General features: G+C 42.4%; 1 protein-coding gene across 3 annotated transcripts in view; it reads left to right on the top strand.

The window, feature by feature from the left end:
* Positions 1–14,762, top strand: part of MMAA (metabolism of cobalamin associated A) — a 32,329-nt gene extending 17,567 nt beyond the window's left edge. For all 3 annotated transcript variants that reach the window (XM_040250429.1, XM_040250430.1, XM_040250431.1), the window contains exons 3-7: positions 1,320–1,442; positions 7,166–7,336; positions 11,224–11,309; positions 13,232–13,381; positions 14,410–14,762. In XM_040250429.1, coding sequence (XP_040106363.1) covers positions 1,320–1,442; positions 7,166–7,336; positions 11,224–11,309; positions 13,232–13,381; positions 14,410–14,697 — 818 coding nt within the window. In that variant the 3' untranslated portion in view covers positions 14,698–14,762. The remainder of the gene's footprint in view (positions 1–1,319; positions 1,443–7,165; positions 7,337–11,223; positions 11,310–13,231; positions 13,382–14,409) is intronic.
* The last annotated feature ends 386 nt before the right edge of the window (positions 14,763–15,148 follow it).

The following is a 15,148-nucleotide window of genomic DNA, read 5'->3' as shown; positions in this document are numbered from 1 at the left end:
CAACCTTTCCCAGTATCAGGGTCTTTTCCGATGAGTTGGCTCTTTGCATCAGGTGGCCAGAGTATTGGAACTTCAGCTTCAGCATCAGTCCTTCCAATGAGTATTCAGGGTTGATTTCCCTTAGGATTGACTGGTTTGATCTTGCTGTCCGAGGGACCCTCAGGAGTTTTCTCCAGCACCACAGTTCAAAAGCATTAATTCTTCTATCTGGACCTTTGTTGGCAAAGTAATGTCTCTGCTTTTTAATACGCTGTCTAGGCTTGTTATAGCTTTTCTTCCAAGGAACAAGCAACTTTTAATTTCATGGAAATTTACATCACTCTTCTGGTTCTTCCATCTTGATCTTATGAGGCCAGATAAACCTGGGTCTTTGTTGCAGTTGTTTTATCACCAGCATAAATTAAACCAACAAATATTTATTCAGTACCCATTAAGACAGAGACCTGCCCTCAAAACTATGGTATGGAGCCAAGCATACCATATGCCATGCATACTTTTGAGTGTAGTTACAATTAAGTCCTTATGTTTTATAGTTTTTATTGAACATAGTTATATATCTCTTTTGACACCATGTGCTGTTCTAAACATATTGCAAAATTAACTCATCTAATCCTCACAATAACCTAAAGGTGCTCTTACATCTGTTTTATGGCACAGTATACTCAGTGTACAAAATGATTAAGTGACTTGCCCAAGATTACACATCTCATGAGAGGCAGGGCTAGAAACAGAACGGGCCAACTGACTGCAGAGTTTGTGTTTTCACCTTCCATGCTCTATGGACCCTCCAAATAGGGGAATTTCTGTCTTAATATAATTTTTTCCCCAGTATTCAGTTTATATTATTTCTTTGAATTATGGGTGAGATGAAAAATTATCTTTCATAAGTAGAAAGTTTCTCAGTTATTGGGAATTTCTGGAGTAAAGAGTTGTTTTTCAAATGGGAACATGGCATTGGGGTGGGTGGAATAATTCCTGATCGTGGTGATAGGTGGGCAGATACTGTAGAAATTGAGCACAGTGACAACGTAGGAAACGAAATCAGCCCCCAAAGATCTACATTATAGTAAAAAAGAAAATCACATTTAGTAATTTTTACAAGTGAATCTGGTGAATGTATGGAACTCAGAATCATTTCCTCTGTGTATCCCTGTTACTCAGGGAGTAGATAAATAGGTAGATTTTCATTTACTGCTTTAGGAAATGTTAAACTGAGTTAACAGTAGTTTTAATAAATTAGGAGAAATGGAAGCCTAAGATTTTTAGTCTAATTGTGCTGATTTCATTTATTTCATTAAATTACAAACTCTCCACCATAGGATTGTCTGGGCCTCCTGGTGCTGGAAAATCAACCTTTATAGAATATTTTGGAAAAATGCTCACTGAGAGAGGACACAAATTATCTGTGCTGGCTGTGGACCCTTCTTCTTGTACTAGTGGTGGTGAGTATCACAGTTCTTTATAAACTGCACAGCAGGGGTGTGGGCCCTTCTTGTACTAGTGGTGGTGAGTATCACTGGTTTCTTTGTAAATTGCAGAGCAGGGGCTCCTGGGGCCAGCTCTCTGTTAGAGTTTAGAGGCAAATTGAACCAGATTTGAGTTTGGTCTCAGTGAAGGTAGAGAGTTCAGGGGGCAAGGTGGAGACTGAGGGAAATGGTTTGGGTCATTGGGTTTTCCAGAGGAAGTTAGCTTCCAGGTCCCCTAGGAGTAAGCTGGGTACTTAGAGATCTAGGAGAACAAGTGCCAGAAGTTGAAGATAATCAAAAGCAAATGTCAGTGCTTTCTCTGTCACACCTGGGGCTCAGCCCCTTTTCCCTCCTGTTGGCTTTCCTGCCTGCATCAACCCCTATGAAGTACAGAAAATGATGTCTCACTCACTAATTTCCTCATATTGTTGTAACTTCTTTTAAGCTTAAAGAAAAAAAGTCTTCATGCTCTATCTAACCTGTCACCTGTTTCTACTACTTGTTCAGTTACACAGAAAGCTCTTAGAAGGACCTTGTGATATACTGCGGTTCCCCACAGCACTTAGCCCAGTACGCTGCACATGGTGCTGTGCAATTACTTACTGATTTGAGGTCATGCAGTCACTCAAAGCTTAATTTGCAGCTCATCAGAGGTAAAATGGATAAACTTAGTTCCCAAAAGGGTCATTTAAGGGAAACATAAAGCATGCTATATAAATACTCAGGAAAGCTTTTTCTTCCCTTCTCTTTATGATTTAAGCATCTCACATGCAGTTACTCATTTAACAAGTATTTTAGCACATACAGCGAGACCCTGTGCAAAGAACATGCTGTGTTGTTTAATAGTGAATAAGACACAGTCCTCTTGGCCTTGTGGAACTTTATATCTTGTGAGGAAAGTAGGTGCACACAGGCCATTACAGGGTAATGTGTGTTGTGAAGGGGGAAATTCAGCATGCTTTGTGGAAGGGTGGTTTTATATCCTGTGGGTTTAATGCTAAAAAAATAAAGATATCATCATCACATTTTAGGGGCTTTAGATCAGCAGACAGGTGGATAGCAATTCCTATTACCACCCATTGAGAAATTTAGCTGATAACATTCACAGTTTTTGATTCACTATAATGAAAAGGTTAACCATAAAATAAAATTCATACTTGCAAAGTTCAAGATTAAATCCATGTCAGTGCATTATCTTTTTTTATAGTCTAAGAACTTTGTTAAAGGTAAGTACTAGCAGGTGTAAAGTACTAATAAGGTATAAAGAATTTATTTACAGTGGTCTTTATTTCCATATAGGTGCAAAGGCTTTTCTCCTCACCTTCATAAATACTCTATCATACTTGGAATAGCAAAAGAAAACAGTAGCTTGAGATGGAAGTAGCAGAAATGGTGACGTAAGATAATCTGACTGGGACTTCCCTGGTGGTCCAGTGGTGAAGACTCTGCACTTTCATTTCCAGGGGCACAGGTTCAATCCCTGGTTGGGGAGCTAAGAGCTCAAATGCTGCGTAGTGCGGCCAAAAACGTAAATAAAAATTTTAAAATAAATGTCTTTTTAAAAAAGGTAGTCTAATTAAAGCTGCATAGCCATGTGGTTTTTGACTTTTCTCAAACCAAAAATGATCCCCTTTTCAGGTGAAAATACATAGACTTTGAAAGAAAAAACTACATAAAGATAAACAGGACACTCCAGTCTTACCTTATCATTGCAACAGTACATAAACATTTGAAAATAGCATTCCATTGAATGATCTCTGTTCGTCTCCAAGGCAAACCATTCAGTATCATGGTAATCCAAGTCTATGCCCCAACCAGTAACGCTGAAGAAGCTGAAGTTGAACGGTTCTATGAAGACCTACAAGACCTTTTAGAACTAACACCTAAAAAAGATGTCCTTTTCATTCTAGGAGACTGGAATGCAAAAGTAGGAAGTCAAGAAACACCTGGAGTAACAGGCAAATTTGGCCTTGGAATGCAGAATGAAGCAGGGCAAAGACTAATAGAGTTTTGCCAAGAAAATGCACTGGTCATAGCAAACACCTTCTTCCAGCAACACAAGAGAAGACTCTACACATGGACATCACCAGATGGTCAACACCGAAATCATATTGATTATATTCTTTGCAGCCAAATATGGAGAAGCTCTATACAGTCAGCAAAAACAAGACCAGGAGCTGACTGTGGTTCAGATCATGAACTCCTTATTACCAAATTCAGACTTAAATTGAAGAAAGTAGGGAAAACTGCTAGACCATTCAGGTATAACCTCAATCAAATCCCTTATGATTATACAGTGGAAGTGAGAAATAGATTTAAGGGCCTAGATCTGATAGACAGACTGCCTGATGAACTAAGGACAGAGATTCGTGACATTGTACAGGAGACAGGGATCAAGACCATCCCCATGGAAAAGAAATGAAAAAAAGCAAAATTGCTGTCTGGGGATGCCTTACAAATAGCTGTGAAAAGAAGAGAGGCGAAAGGTAAAGGAGAAAAGGAAAGATATAGGCATCTAAATGCAGAGTTCCAAAGAATAGCAAGAAGAGATAAGAAAGCCTTCTTCAGCGATCAATGCAAAGAAAGAGAGGAAAACGACAGAATAGGAAAGACTAGAGATCTCTTCAGGAAAGTTAGAGATACTAAGGGGACATTTCATGCATAGCTGGGCTTGATAAAGGTCAGAAATGGTATGGACCTAACAGAAGCAGAAGATACTAAGAAGAGGTAGCAAGAATACACAGAAGAACTGTACAAAAAAGATCTTCATGACCTGGATAATCACGATGATGTGATCACTAATCTAGAGCCAGACATCCTGGAATGTGAAGTCAAGAGGGACTTAGCATCACTACGAACAAAGCTAGTGGAGGTGATGGCATTCCAGTTGAGCTATTTCAAATCCTGAAAGATGATGCTGTGAAAGTGCTGCACTCAATATGCCAGCAAATTTGGAAAACTCAGCAGTGGCCACAGGACTGGAAAAGGTCAGTTTTCATTCCAATCCCAAAGAAAGGCAATGCCAAAGAATGCTCAAAGTATTGCACAGTTGCACTAATCTCACATGCTAGTAAAGTAATGCTCAAAATTCTCCAAGCTAGGCGTCAGCGATACGTGAACCATGAACTTCCAGATGTTCAAGCTGGGTTTTGAAAAGGCAGAGGAACCAGAGATCAAATTGCCAACATCCGCTGGATCATGGAAAAAGAAGAGAGTTCCAGAAAAACATCTATTTCTTCTTTGTTGACTATGCCAAAGCCTTTGACTGTGTGGATCACAACAAACTGTGGAAAATTCTGAGAGATGGGAATACCAGACTACCTGACCTTCCTCTTGAGAAATCTGTATGCAGGTCAGGAAGCAACAGTTAGAACTGGACATGGAACAACAGACTGGTTCCAAATAGGAAAAGGAGTATGTCAAGGCTGTATATTGTCACCCTGCTTATTTAACTTATATGCAGAGTACATAATGAGAAACGCTTGACTGGAAGAAACACAGGCTGGAATCATGATTGCCAGGAGAAATCTCAATAACCTCAGATATGCAGATGACACCACCTTTATGGCAGAAATTGAAGAGGAACTAAAAAGCCTCTTGAAAGTGAAAGAGGAGAGTGAAAAAGTTGGCTTAAAGCTCAACATTCAGAAAACGAAGATCATGGCCTCCGGTCCCATCACTTCATGGGAAATAGATGGGGAAACAGTAAAACAGTGTCAGAGTTTATTTTTCTGGGCTCCAAAATCACTGCAGATGGTGACTGCAGCCATGAAATTAAAAGACACTTACTCCTTGGAAGAAAAGTTATGATCAACCTATATAGCATATTCAAAAGCAGAAACATTACTTTGCCGACTAAGGTCTGTCTAGTCAAGGCTATTTTTTTTCCAGTAGTCATGTATGGATGTGAAGAAGTTGGACTGTGAAGAAGGCTGAGCACTGAAGAATTGATGCTTTTGAACTGTGGTGTTGGAGAAGACTCTTGAGAGTCCCTTGGACTGCAAGGAGATCCAACCAGTCCATTCTGAAGGAGAGCAGTCCTGGGATTTCTTTGGAAGGAATGATGCTAAAGCTGAAACTCCAGTACTTTGGCCACCTCATGTGAAGAGTTGACTCATTGGAAAAGACTTTGAGGGAGGGACTAGGGGCAAGAGGAGAAGGGGACGACAGAGGATGAGATGGCTGGATGGCATCACTGAGTCTATGGACGTGAGTCTGAGTGAACTCTGGGAGTTGGTGATAGACAGGGAGGCCTGGCATGCTGCGATTCGTGAGGTCGCAAAGAGTCGGACACGACTGAACTACTGAACTGAACTGAAGTTTGAGAAGCCTATGTCAATCCTTATTGTATTTTGAAATCACAGGCCCCCTGCAGTGAAAGTTTGGAGACCTCCCTAAGGGCCTGCAGTCAGCAGTTTTGGATTTACTGACAGACAGCTATATGGGACAGTAATTCCATAAATGTTTAGTTTGGTGTGTAGGGAATCTATAGGATAATAATTTAAAGTGTAGCTTTGGCAGATTGTTGACTTACACAGAGATGATTTCACCCAGAAAATTACCTTAGAACATTTTATGTACAGTAAACATGGTAGTTGAGCTCTGTTGTAGGTATATGCTCTAGAATTAGAACCTATGAGAATGTGAAATTGGACTCATCAGGGAAAAGATCATCTCTTTAAGGAACGCCTCAGTGTTTAGCGTCAGCCTTGGAAAAGTCAGCTCTTAAGCTGAAATTAAAATTCAGATTAGCACAGCACCCACCCCCTTCAGATGTTATTAGGTGCTTAGTTGTTCAGTTGTGTCTGACTCTTTTTGACCCCATGGACGGTAGCCTGCCAGGCTCCTCTGTCCATGGAATTCTCCAGGCAAGGATACTAGAGTCAGTTGCCATTAGCTTCTCCAGGGGATCTTCCTGACCCAGGGATCAAACTCGGGAAATGTTACTATGTACTAACAAAAAGAAGATACAAGGTAATCTCACTAGTTCTAGAGCTCTCAGTCTATTAGAATTTGCAGGTACTGATGTTTGCCAAAATAACTGCAAGTAAGTCCTGAAACAGCCCCGGTTCTGTTCAATAGGTATTGCATTAATTGCCTACCATGAACAAGCATTAGGTGTACAGAATATGTAAGAAGTGATCCTATAGACAACAAACACAGATTAAAGCAGAGTTTCTCTTTAAATGGCCCTCTATGTTGTGGGCAGTTGTTAAGGACATTCTGTGTTGTGGACAATTGTCCTGCACACTGCAGGATGTTCGGCAGTATCCTTGGTCTCTTCCTGCCAGATACCAGGACACCCAACCCCCCAGGTGTGACAAGTACACATATCTGTAGATACTGATAAACACATTAAGATGACAGTAAAGAAACCACCCCAGCTGAAATGGAAGATTGGTTTGGGGATTAGTAGAAGCTGAATTGGACGAGCAGTTAGGTGACAATCTCAGGGCCTCCAGTGCAGGGCTGAAGAATCTAGATCTGAACCGCTAGTCAGCCATTTGAGGGGCTGGAAACATTAAACAGATTAATTTGGTATCATTACAATACACTGTGTTGGAAAAAAGTTTAATAGCATGAGATATAGTTTGAGATTTTGAGAGAAATGTCCTAAAGCATTTCTCCTAAGAATTGACTGATTGATCACTGGCCCTTATAGGTGTTCTATGATTGTAAAATGTAACTGTGTGTTTCAGGATCACTCTTAGGTGACAAAACCCGAATGACTGAGTTATCTAGAGATATGAATGCATACATCAGGCCATCTCCTACTAGAGGCACTTTAGGAGGTGTGACAAGGACCACAAATGAAGCTATTCTTCTGTGTGAAGGAGGCGGATATGACGTCATTCTCGTTGAAACTGTGGGTGAGTGTTTTCTATTTCATAACAATAAAGTGCCGTGGTCCAGCCCCGGTGGATCCAGGGTGATTCGAAGGTGGGGACGGAGTCGGCGTCCTTGGAAATAACTTATTTAATTACAGATAGAGAGGGATTAGAAAATTAGCAGAGAAAAAGAGGCTGAATAACTTGGTTTACATGGAATACCAATCACCACCTACGTAGGCCGCAGGCATCTTCCCATTCTCCTGAAGGAGAGGAGGCACTGAGGCGCCCCCGGTCCAATCTTAGAAGCCCAGGCAAAATTAGTAGGCTTGGTGGGTACCCGTGTACCAGATGGGAATTCAGCCAGAAAATAGTAGGAGAGAAAAAGGAGACATGGGGGAATCAGTCTTTCTGGAAACTGATCCGATTCCTTTATTTTGGGGTTTGCTTATATACCTTTTGTTACACATAGGGATGAATACAGAGTCACGCGGGGGTCAGCAGTCCTGACCTTTATCAAAATCAGGTGCTTCACATAAATGTATAAAAAAAAGGTCTTAGGGGTTTTACATCATCTTCTGGCCATGAGACCTGCTGACATTTTATGACCTTTTCTGATAACCAAAAAACTTATTTTTTCCAAGGGTGTTTTTTGTTAAACCAGGCACCACCCTCCAAAAAAATTTGCATTCCTGTATGGTGAGGGTCTAGTGAGTTACAATCAAGAAAGGAATTTACTTAACCCAAGGTTAACATGATTAATCTTAAAGGTTAATACTTATTTCTCCTATATGCTTAAAGGTTAATACTTATTTCTCCTATATGCTAGTTATATTCATTATAAGGGCAGGGAATATGGAGATTTAGCAGCAAACATCAGCCCAACAAATGAAAATCCTTTCACCAATACTCCCCTTAAGATCTATTTAGTCTTGAGATAGTGATAAAGTTACATTTTTACATCGCAAGGACACAGTGATTTATAACAAAGTACAGTGATCTATTACAAAAGAGAAAATTCATTAACTCAAAAAGTCTAGTATTGTTAACCTTAAAAACTACTATATTTCCTTTTCTATATTCCAAATACATTGATTAATATATTCCCAGGTGCCTAAGGATATGGAGGCAATCATTGACTCAACAATGAGAAAAGCCCTATGCTAATTAAGACTCTCAAAATACTCCAAAACTCTGTGCTGTTTATGGTTGAGAGGTAGTAAACAATCATGTGCTAGTGGCAGTACTATGGATAATCCTGTCACACAAGCTAGTCTGTCAACAGAGAGGTTTGACCTGAGACACCCTTGTCCCACCCAGGGCAGGGAATTAGCAGCAATTATTGCACAAGGAATGAAAAAAACCCTTCACCAGTATAATTCCTAACCAACCCACTATACTGACAATTTCCAACTTCCCAAAGGAATTTGCCTTTAATAAGTCTAAAACATCTCGCGCCTCTCAGGTTGGGAGGCTGTAAACAATCACCGTGTGTGGGCTAGATAACCTTCAGAGGAGTCCATAAGCTGAAACACTCTTGTCACGCCCAGGAATTTTTATTGACTTGGAGCTTCATGTTTACTCCTTCTCTGAGAGAACCGGTGGGGAACAGCCCCCCATAAAGTCAGAGGTGTAGGCGAGAGCATGAAACAGTAAAGTAGGTAGACTCTGGTTTTGGGGGTAGATGCTCGGAAACAGGGGGTTTCCTGAGGCTTGATCACGCCTTTGCGTATGCCAAGCCTCCTTCCTCATGACCTTTGCCATGGGCAGAGTTCCTCACACTGGCCCCTGGCAATAAAGTACTGTTATAATGGATGTTCTATAGAGATGAGTGACAACTAGTTTCATTTTGTTCATTCAACAGATACTTACTAAAGAGATAATTAAATATAAGCTATCTCAGACTCTGTAGGAGATATGAGTATGTAGGCTATAATCCTTTGTCATTATTGTTCAGTTACTAAGTTGTGTCAGCGCTTTGCAACCCCATAGACGTCAGCCTGCCAGACTCCTCTGTCTTCCACTGTCTCCCATATTTTGCTCAAACTCATGTCCATTGAGTCAGTGGTGCTATCTAACCATCTCATCCTGTGCCACCTTCAGTCTCCCGGCATCAGGGTCTTTTCCAATGAGTCGGCTCCTCGCATCAGGTAGCTAAAGTATTAGAGATTCAGCTTCAGCATCAGTCCTTCCAATGAATGTTCATGGTTGATGTCCTTTAGGATTGATTGGTTTGATCTCCTTGTAGTCCAAGGGACTCTTCAAGAGTCTTCAGCACCACAGTTCTTCGGCGCTCAGCCTTCTGGATGGTCCAACTCCCAGCATCCTTACATGACTACTGGAAAAACTAGCTTTGACTATATGGACCTTTGTCGGCAAAGTGATGTCTCTGCTTTTTAATACACTGTCTAGGTTTGTCACAGCTTTCCTTTCAAGGACCAAGCGTCTTTTAATTTCATGGCTGCAGTCACCATCTGCAGTGATTTTGGAGCCCAAGAAAAGAAAATCTGTCACTGCTTCCACTTTTTCCCCTATTTACCTGAAATGATGGGACTGGATTCCGTGGTCTTAGTCTTTTGATTGTTGAGTTTCAAGCCAACTTTTTCACTTTCTGCTTTCACCCTCATTAAGAGGCTCTTTAGTTCGTCTTCACTTTCTGCCACTAGAATGGTATTATCTGCATATCTGAAGTTTTTGATATTTCTCCCGGCAATCTTGATTCCTGCTTGTGCTTCATCCAGTCTGGCAAAGGATAAGCCTTATATCTGGGTAGTAATGACACGAGGTGGTATGTTTTCAGTGCCAGAGGAGAACTGTCAGCATTAGGATGACCTGTGGAAACACTACTTTACACCCAATTTGGGAATTCCATGGTGGTCCAGTGGTTAGGACTCAGTGTCTTCATGTCCATGGCCCTGTTTCAGTTGCTGGTCAGGGAACTAAGATCCCACAAGCCTTGTGGCGTGGCCAAAAAAAAAAACCCCAAACCAAACAAAAAACATAACACCCCATTTTCTTGGCAGTCATATGTCTACAATATGTTTTCATTGTTTTCATTAAGAAAGCTAATGTACTTGGGCACGTCATGTTTTATCTTTATATCCCTAGGACATAGTTATACCCAGTGAATATACTGAAAAGGAAAAACTGAGAACATCACATTCCTATGGAGAGACAGTCTGTTGTATTACTGTGTGATCAGCGTTTGTGACACAGCCTCGCTCAGGTTTAGGGGATCAGGGAAGACTTTGGAGACGAGGTGACAGAGGAACTCAGTTTTAAAGGGAGAATTAGAGTTAAGTAACAGAGGGGCCAGAGGGCCTTCCACTGAGAGTCAGAGCAGTGAGTGCACGTGGCCCCATTGCGGGGCACTGCAGTTTGGGAAACAGGAAGGAAGCTGCATTGAGGGCCATCGCCTTTCCTGGACCGCGAGGAAGAAGGCGCTGGTGTTGGAGCCCATGACCCTCTGGCGGCGCCCGTCCACACTGTCGAGGGATTTCTCTGGGAGAGACACAGACAGTAGCACTGATCCATGTGGGCTTTGCAGGGCTGGTAGAAGGGTGAGGAGGCAAGAAAGCTGCCCTGTCGACAGGCCTGGTCTAAGCTTAGAATCAAGCACTCCAGCTGTCCACCCACAGAAGGGAAGCCGAGACGTAGCATTGCGAGCTTGGAGGAAGCACAGGTCTCCACGTTCCCTGTTCAGAGACTGAGCCAGTGGGGGCGGGGGCGAGGTAGGGAGGACAGCTTTGCTCATCAGGTGAGGCAGCGGCCTTTAATACATTGTTCAGAGGTGGGTGTTTAAAGTGGGATCAAGTTGAGAGTGTGATGCTGAGTGATTCCTGAACTGGAATGGAAGCGATGCTCAGGGCAGTCGAGAAAGTCAGATTTTTGTGACTGTTTTAGTAGACAGTTGTGACTTAAATTTTCAGGTGTGGGACAGTCGGAGTTTGCTGTCGCTGACATGGTTGACATGTTCATTTTACTACTGCCACCAGCGGGAGGAGATGAGTTACAGGTAATTATTTTGACTTTTTCACCGCCCCCCCCAAACACAAAGCATACATCTCTGAAAGTACAAGTTCCCAATGTTGTGATTTTTTGGCAATTGAGTTGATATTAGTGTAGGGGAAGAAATATCGTTCACATTGGCTAAAATACCTAAGGCAGGCACACTCTGCATGTTTTTTTTCCCGACTTACAGTTGTAGAACTTATGACCTTGAGCTAATCATACAGCTTAGACTTTTCTACCTGTAACGTGCGAGTGTGCCAATTTAGCAGTAGCTCCAGCCAAGAGACTACTGTTCCATGGTGGTTTGTGCTATAGTCGGTTGAAATACTCCACATGAGAGATGCCTTTGGTTTTAAACTGGGATCCCACTAATATAGTCTGTGTATTGTAGAATAGAGTTCCTCCTCTGGCCTGCAGTGCATGTCTGGAATTGACTCCCTGAGTTAGCACAGCCTTCACAGAGTGGGGGCCCCACCCTTCACAAGACTGGCTTCACTCAAACTCCAGCAGCAAGCCTGGGGTTCCCAGGCCCCCCCATGCCTCTGACTGGCTGCAAAGGTGGGGGTTTACACTGCCCCTTGGGTTCAGTAGTTCACTGGAAGGATTCACAGGTCTCAGGAAAGCACTGTGTCACCAGTAAGAGTTTTATTATAAAGGAGACAAATCAAGACCAGCCAAATGAAGAGACACAGAGAGACAGGTCTAGGAAGGATCACAGCCTCGAAGGTTCTGTGTCCTCAGGACACATTTACCTCTTGGCACACTCATGTGTATCACCAGCCAGGGAGTTCTCCTGAGCTTCAGTGCCAGTCGTTTTTGTTGGGGTTTTATTATGGAGGCATGATTGACCAAATTGCCATCCACGTGATGAAACTCAGTCTGCAGCCGCCACCCCCCAGAGGCCATCAGGCTGCTCTCACGTGGCTCAAAGCCCCTGCCCCCCAATCATGTGGGTGACTTTCTGGTGCGGTCAGGCCCCATTCCGAATGATCTCTGCATAACCTCAGGTACCGTCCTGGGCACTCACTGTGAATAATGGAGTCGCTCCTGTCACTCGGGAGATGACAAGGCTCTAGAGGTTACCTCCCGGGAACCTCGGACAAAGACCAGCTGTCGCTGCTGCTGTTGTTCAGTTGCTAAGTCACGTCCTGCTCTGTGTGATCCCGTGGACTGTAGCCCACCAGGCTCCTCTGTCCTCCACTAAGTTCTGTATTACACAACACCCCACTTTCAGTTGAAAAATTCTGAAAAACTAGTGACATCAGACTCCGGTTGCTGCAGTTTAGAAACATTAGTAGAATTTAATCATTGTGTTTTAAAATGCTTGGAAAGGAATTTTAATCTTAGATAGCAAAATATTCATTTTCCACATAAGGTTTGGCCTTAGGATTTTTCTAGTGTTTTCATACAGTGTAATTTAAATCAAGAGATTGAGACATTTTTAGCCATCAGGTTATTTTTTCCTCAGATGCAAATAGAAAAAAAAAAAAAGCTGCATCTATTTAAGGGAAACTTCAAAGACTTTGTTTCTGGAAATGCATCTGCTAGTGACAGGGTGTTTTCTTCTTTCGAAGCACCTGAATGATGAGTTTGGTTCCTGTAGGGTGAGCTCTGGGAGAAGTGGGATCCGTCATGAGACCGTGTGAGCTGTCTCCTGTCACTCAATCACATTGTGTCTGAATGATGCATTTACTCTAATTCTGAATGTATTCCAGCGTGTTGGTCTCCAAGTTTGAAAGAGATATTACAAATGACTTTCATAATCCTGAGACTCGATGCTTTTGAGTAAATTCCATCAAATAATTGTGATTCCTAGTAGAAGGTGCAGAGTATTTGACTTTCAAAACCCTAGCGTGAACTGGTGTCCCATTGTTTTCTAGCATTAACTATTTGGGATAAGTCACTTTCCTCTCTTTTTCTCACGAGGGCATCAAAAGAGGAATAGTGGAGATGGCAGATCTGGTGGCTATCACCAAATCCGACGGAGACTTGATCGTGCCAGCTCGAAGGATACAAGCAGAGTATGTGAGCGCGCTAAAATTACTGCGCAGGCGTTCAGGAGTCTGGAGACCAAAGGTTAGCTTGCGTTCCATTCTGCATTTTTCTCCCCGAGTAGACTGTGCACATCAGAAGAGAGGATGTAAGTCCCAAGCTAGACATACAGTCAATCTTTGCTTGAATGTGAGATCACAGTTCTAAAACTTATGACAAAGCCAGAGCCCGTAGTTATTATTTTAAATACATTCTGTCAACCACCAAATGTGAAAAACTGGATGTGAGGTGATAGATTATATTGCTTAATGCTGGGCTCGAGCTGTTTGGAAGTGATGGCAAATCCATTCTGAAAAGATCCACCCTTAAGATTATGGTGCAATTAATGACTTGATTATCTATATTAGAGTTTGAGTAAGAGAGAGAAGTCTTTTGATATGGTAACTTTCCTTCCCATTATATTTGTTGGGTGATGTTTTTAGTAAGGAAAAAAAAATCCAGTGGTAAGTGATGCAGTGATATTGATGGGGACACTTTACCTGTAGAAGGACACCATGTTATTAAAGAATAAGCTGTCTTCGCTATAATGAGAACGATGGTGATGTCTCTTGCCGTTGGCTCCCAGCATCCTGTCTTTTTCGCTGTGTCTGGAGCCACCCTGTCTGTGTGGGCACTGATGCTCAGGTCATAGCCCCTGCCAAATCAGGCCGTTTGATGGAACAGTGCTGTGTTCTCAGCTCGGTTTCATTGTATGGCACTCAGGCCTCAGGGAAACCTCTGTAGCACTGCCCATCTCATCCCAGTGACCCTCCCACAGTTCACCTCTGTGACCTTTAAAGACTGTGCAAGCAATCCTTGGTCAAAATAAACCTCTGGGCTAAAAATTTGACCTAGAGTCCATGTCTGATTTCTGCTTTGCACTTAGTAATCTTAGTAAGTTATCTTAGCATATTTCTCAGCGTATTTACTTTGATACAGTGATAAAAGCTCTCATTTTTGTCACTTAGCTCTTTCCACAGACTGTAAATATTAATTGGCAAATGCCGGCGTCCCCACAAAAGGGTTTTCTATCATTGTGAATACAATAATTCTGGTTCTTCCCTTTTCAACAGGTAATTCGTATTTCTGCCCGAAGTGGAGAGGGGATCACTGAAATGTGGGATAAAATGCAAGAATTCCAGGAGGTGATGCTTGTCAGTGGGGAGCTGGCCGCCAAGCGACAGAAGCAGCAGAAGGTCTGGATGTGGAACCTCATTCAGGAGAACGTCATAGAGCATTTCAGGACCCACCCTGCAGTCCGGGAACAGATTCCTCTTCTGGAAAAGAGGGTTCTCAGTGGGGCCCTGTCCCCAGGACTAGCAGCAGACCTGTTGTTGAAAGCTTTTAAAAGCAGACACTAATGAAGTGCAGCCTACACAGTGATTTTAATATATCTTTTAATAAAGTATTTTAATATTAAAAGTCACCCGTGTGCTTGTCTTTCCAGTAATTCTCTCTTGGTGTCCCTCGGCCTCCTTATTTGTGAACCGTGCTTGGAAAGTCGAAGAGCATTAGACGCAGATGTCAAAGATCAGGCGGTCAGCAGCATTTGCAAGCTACATGCTGTGTGTTCCTCAGCTCCACTTCTTCCTGTTCTTGTACCCTGACACGGTGGCCTGTAGGATGGTGTCTCTCAGCAGTCACAAGCAGAGACAGCTGAGGACAGAAGGATGTACCTTAAAATGCTTTCTTTGGTTCTCTGTTCTCTGAGTTTCCAGAGAAAATGTAAGCCAGAGTGACTGCATTTTTGAAGTCTTCCTTGAAGCTAGAATAATATACACTGGGTTTCTAAGAGCTGGAAATCACATTTAG

This window comes from Oryx dammah, unplaced genomic scaffold (assembly GCF_014754425.2).
Source record: "Oryx dammah isolate SB20612 unplaced genomic scaffold, SCBI_Odam_1.1 HiC_scaffold_12, whole genome shotgun sequence".
Taxonomy (NCBI): domain Eukaryota; kingdom Metazoa; phylum Chordata; class Mammalia; order Artiodactyla; family Bovidae; genus Oryx; species Oryx dammah.
This window is presented reverse-complemented; position numbering and strand designations above follow the sequence as displayed.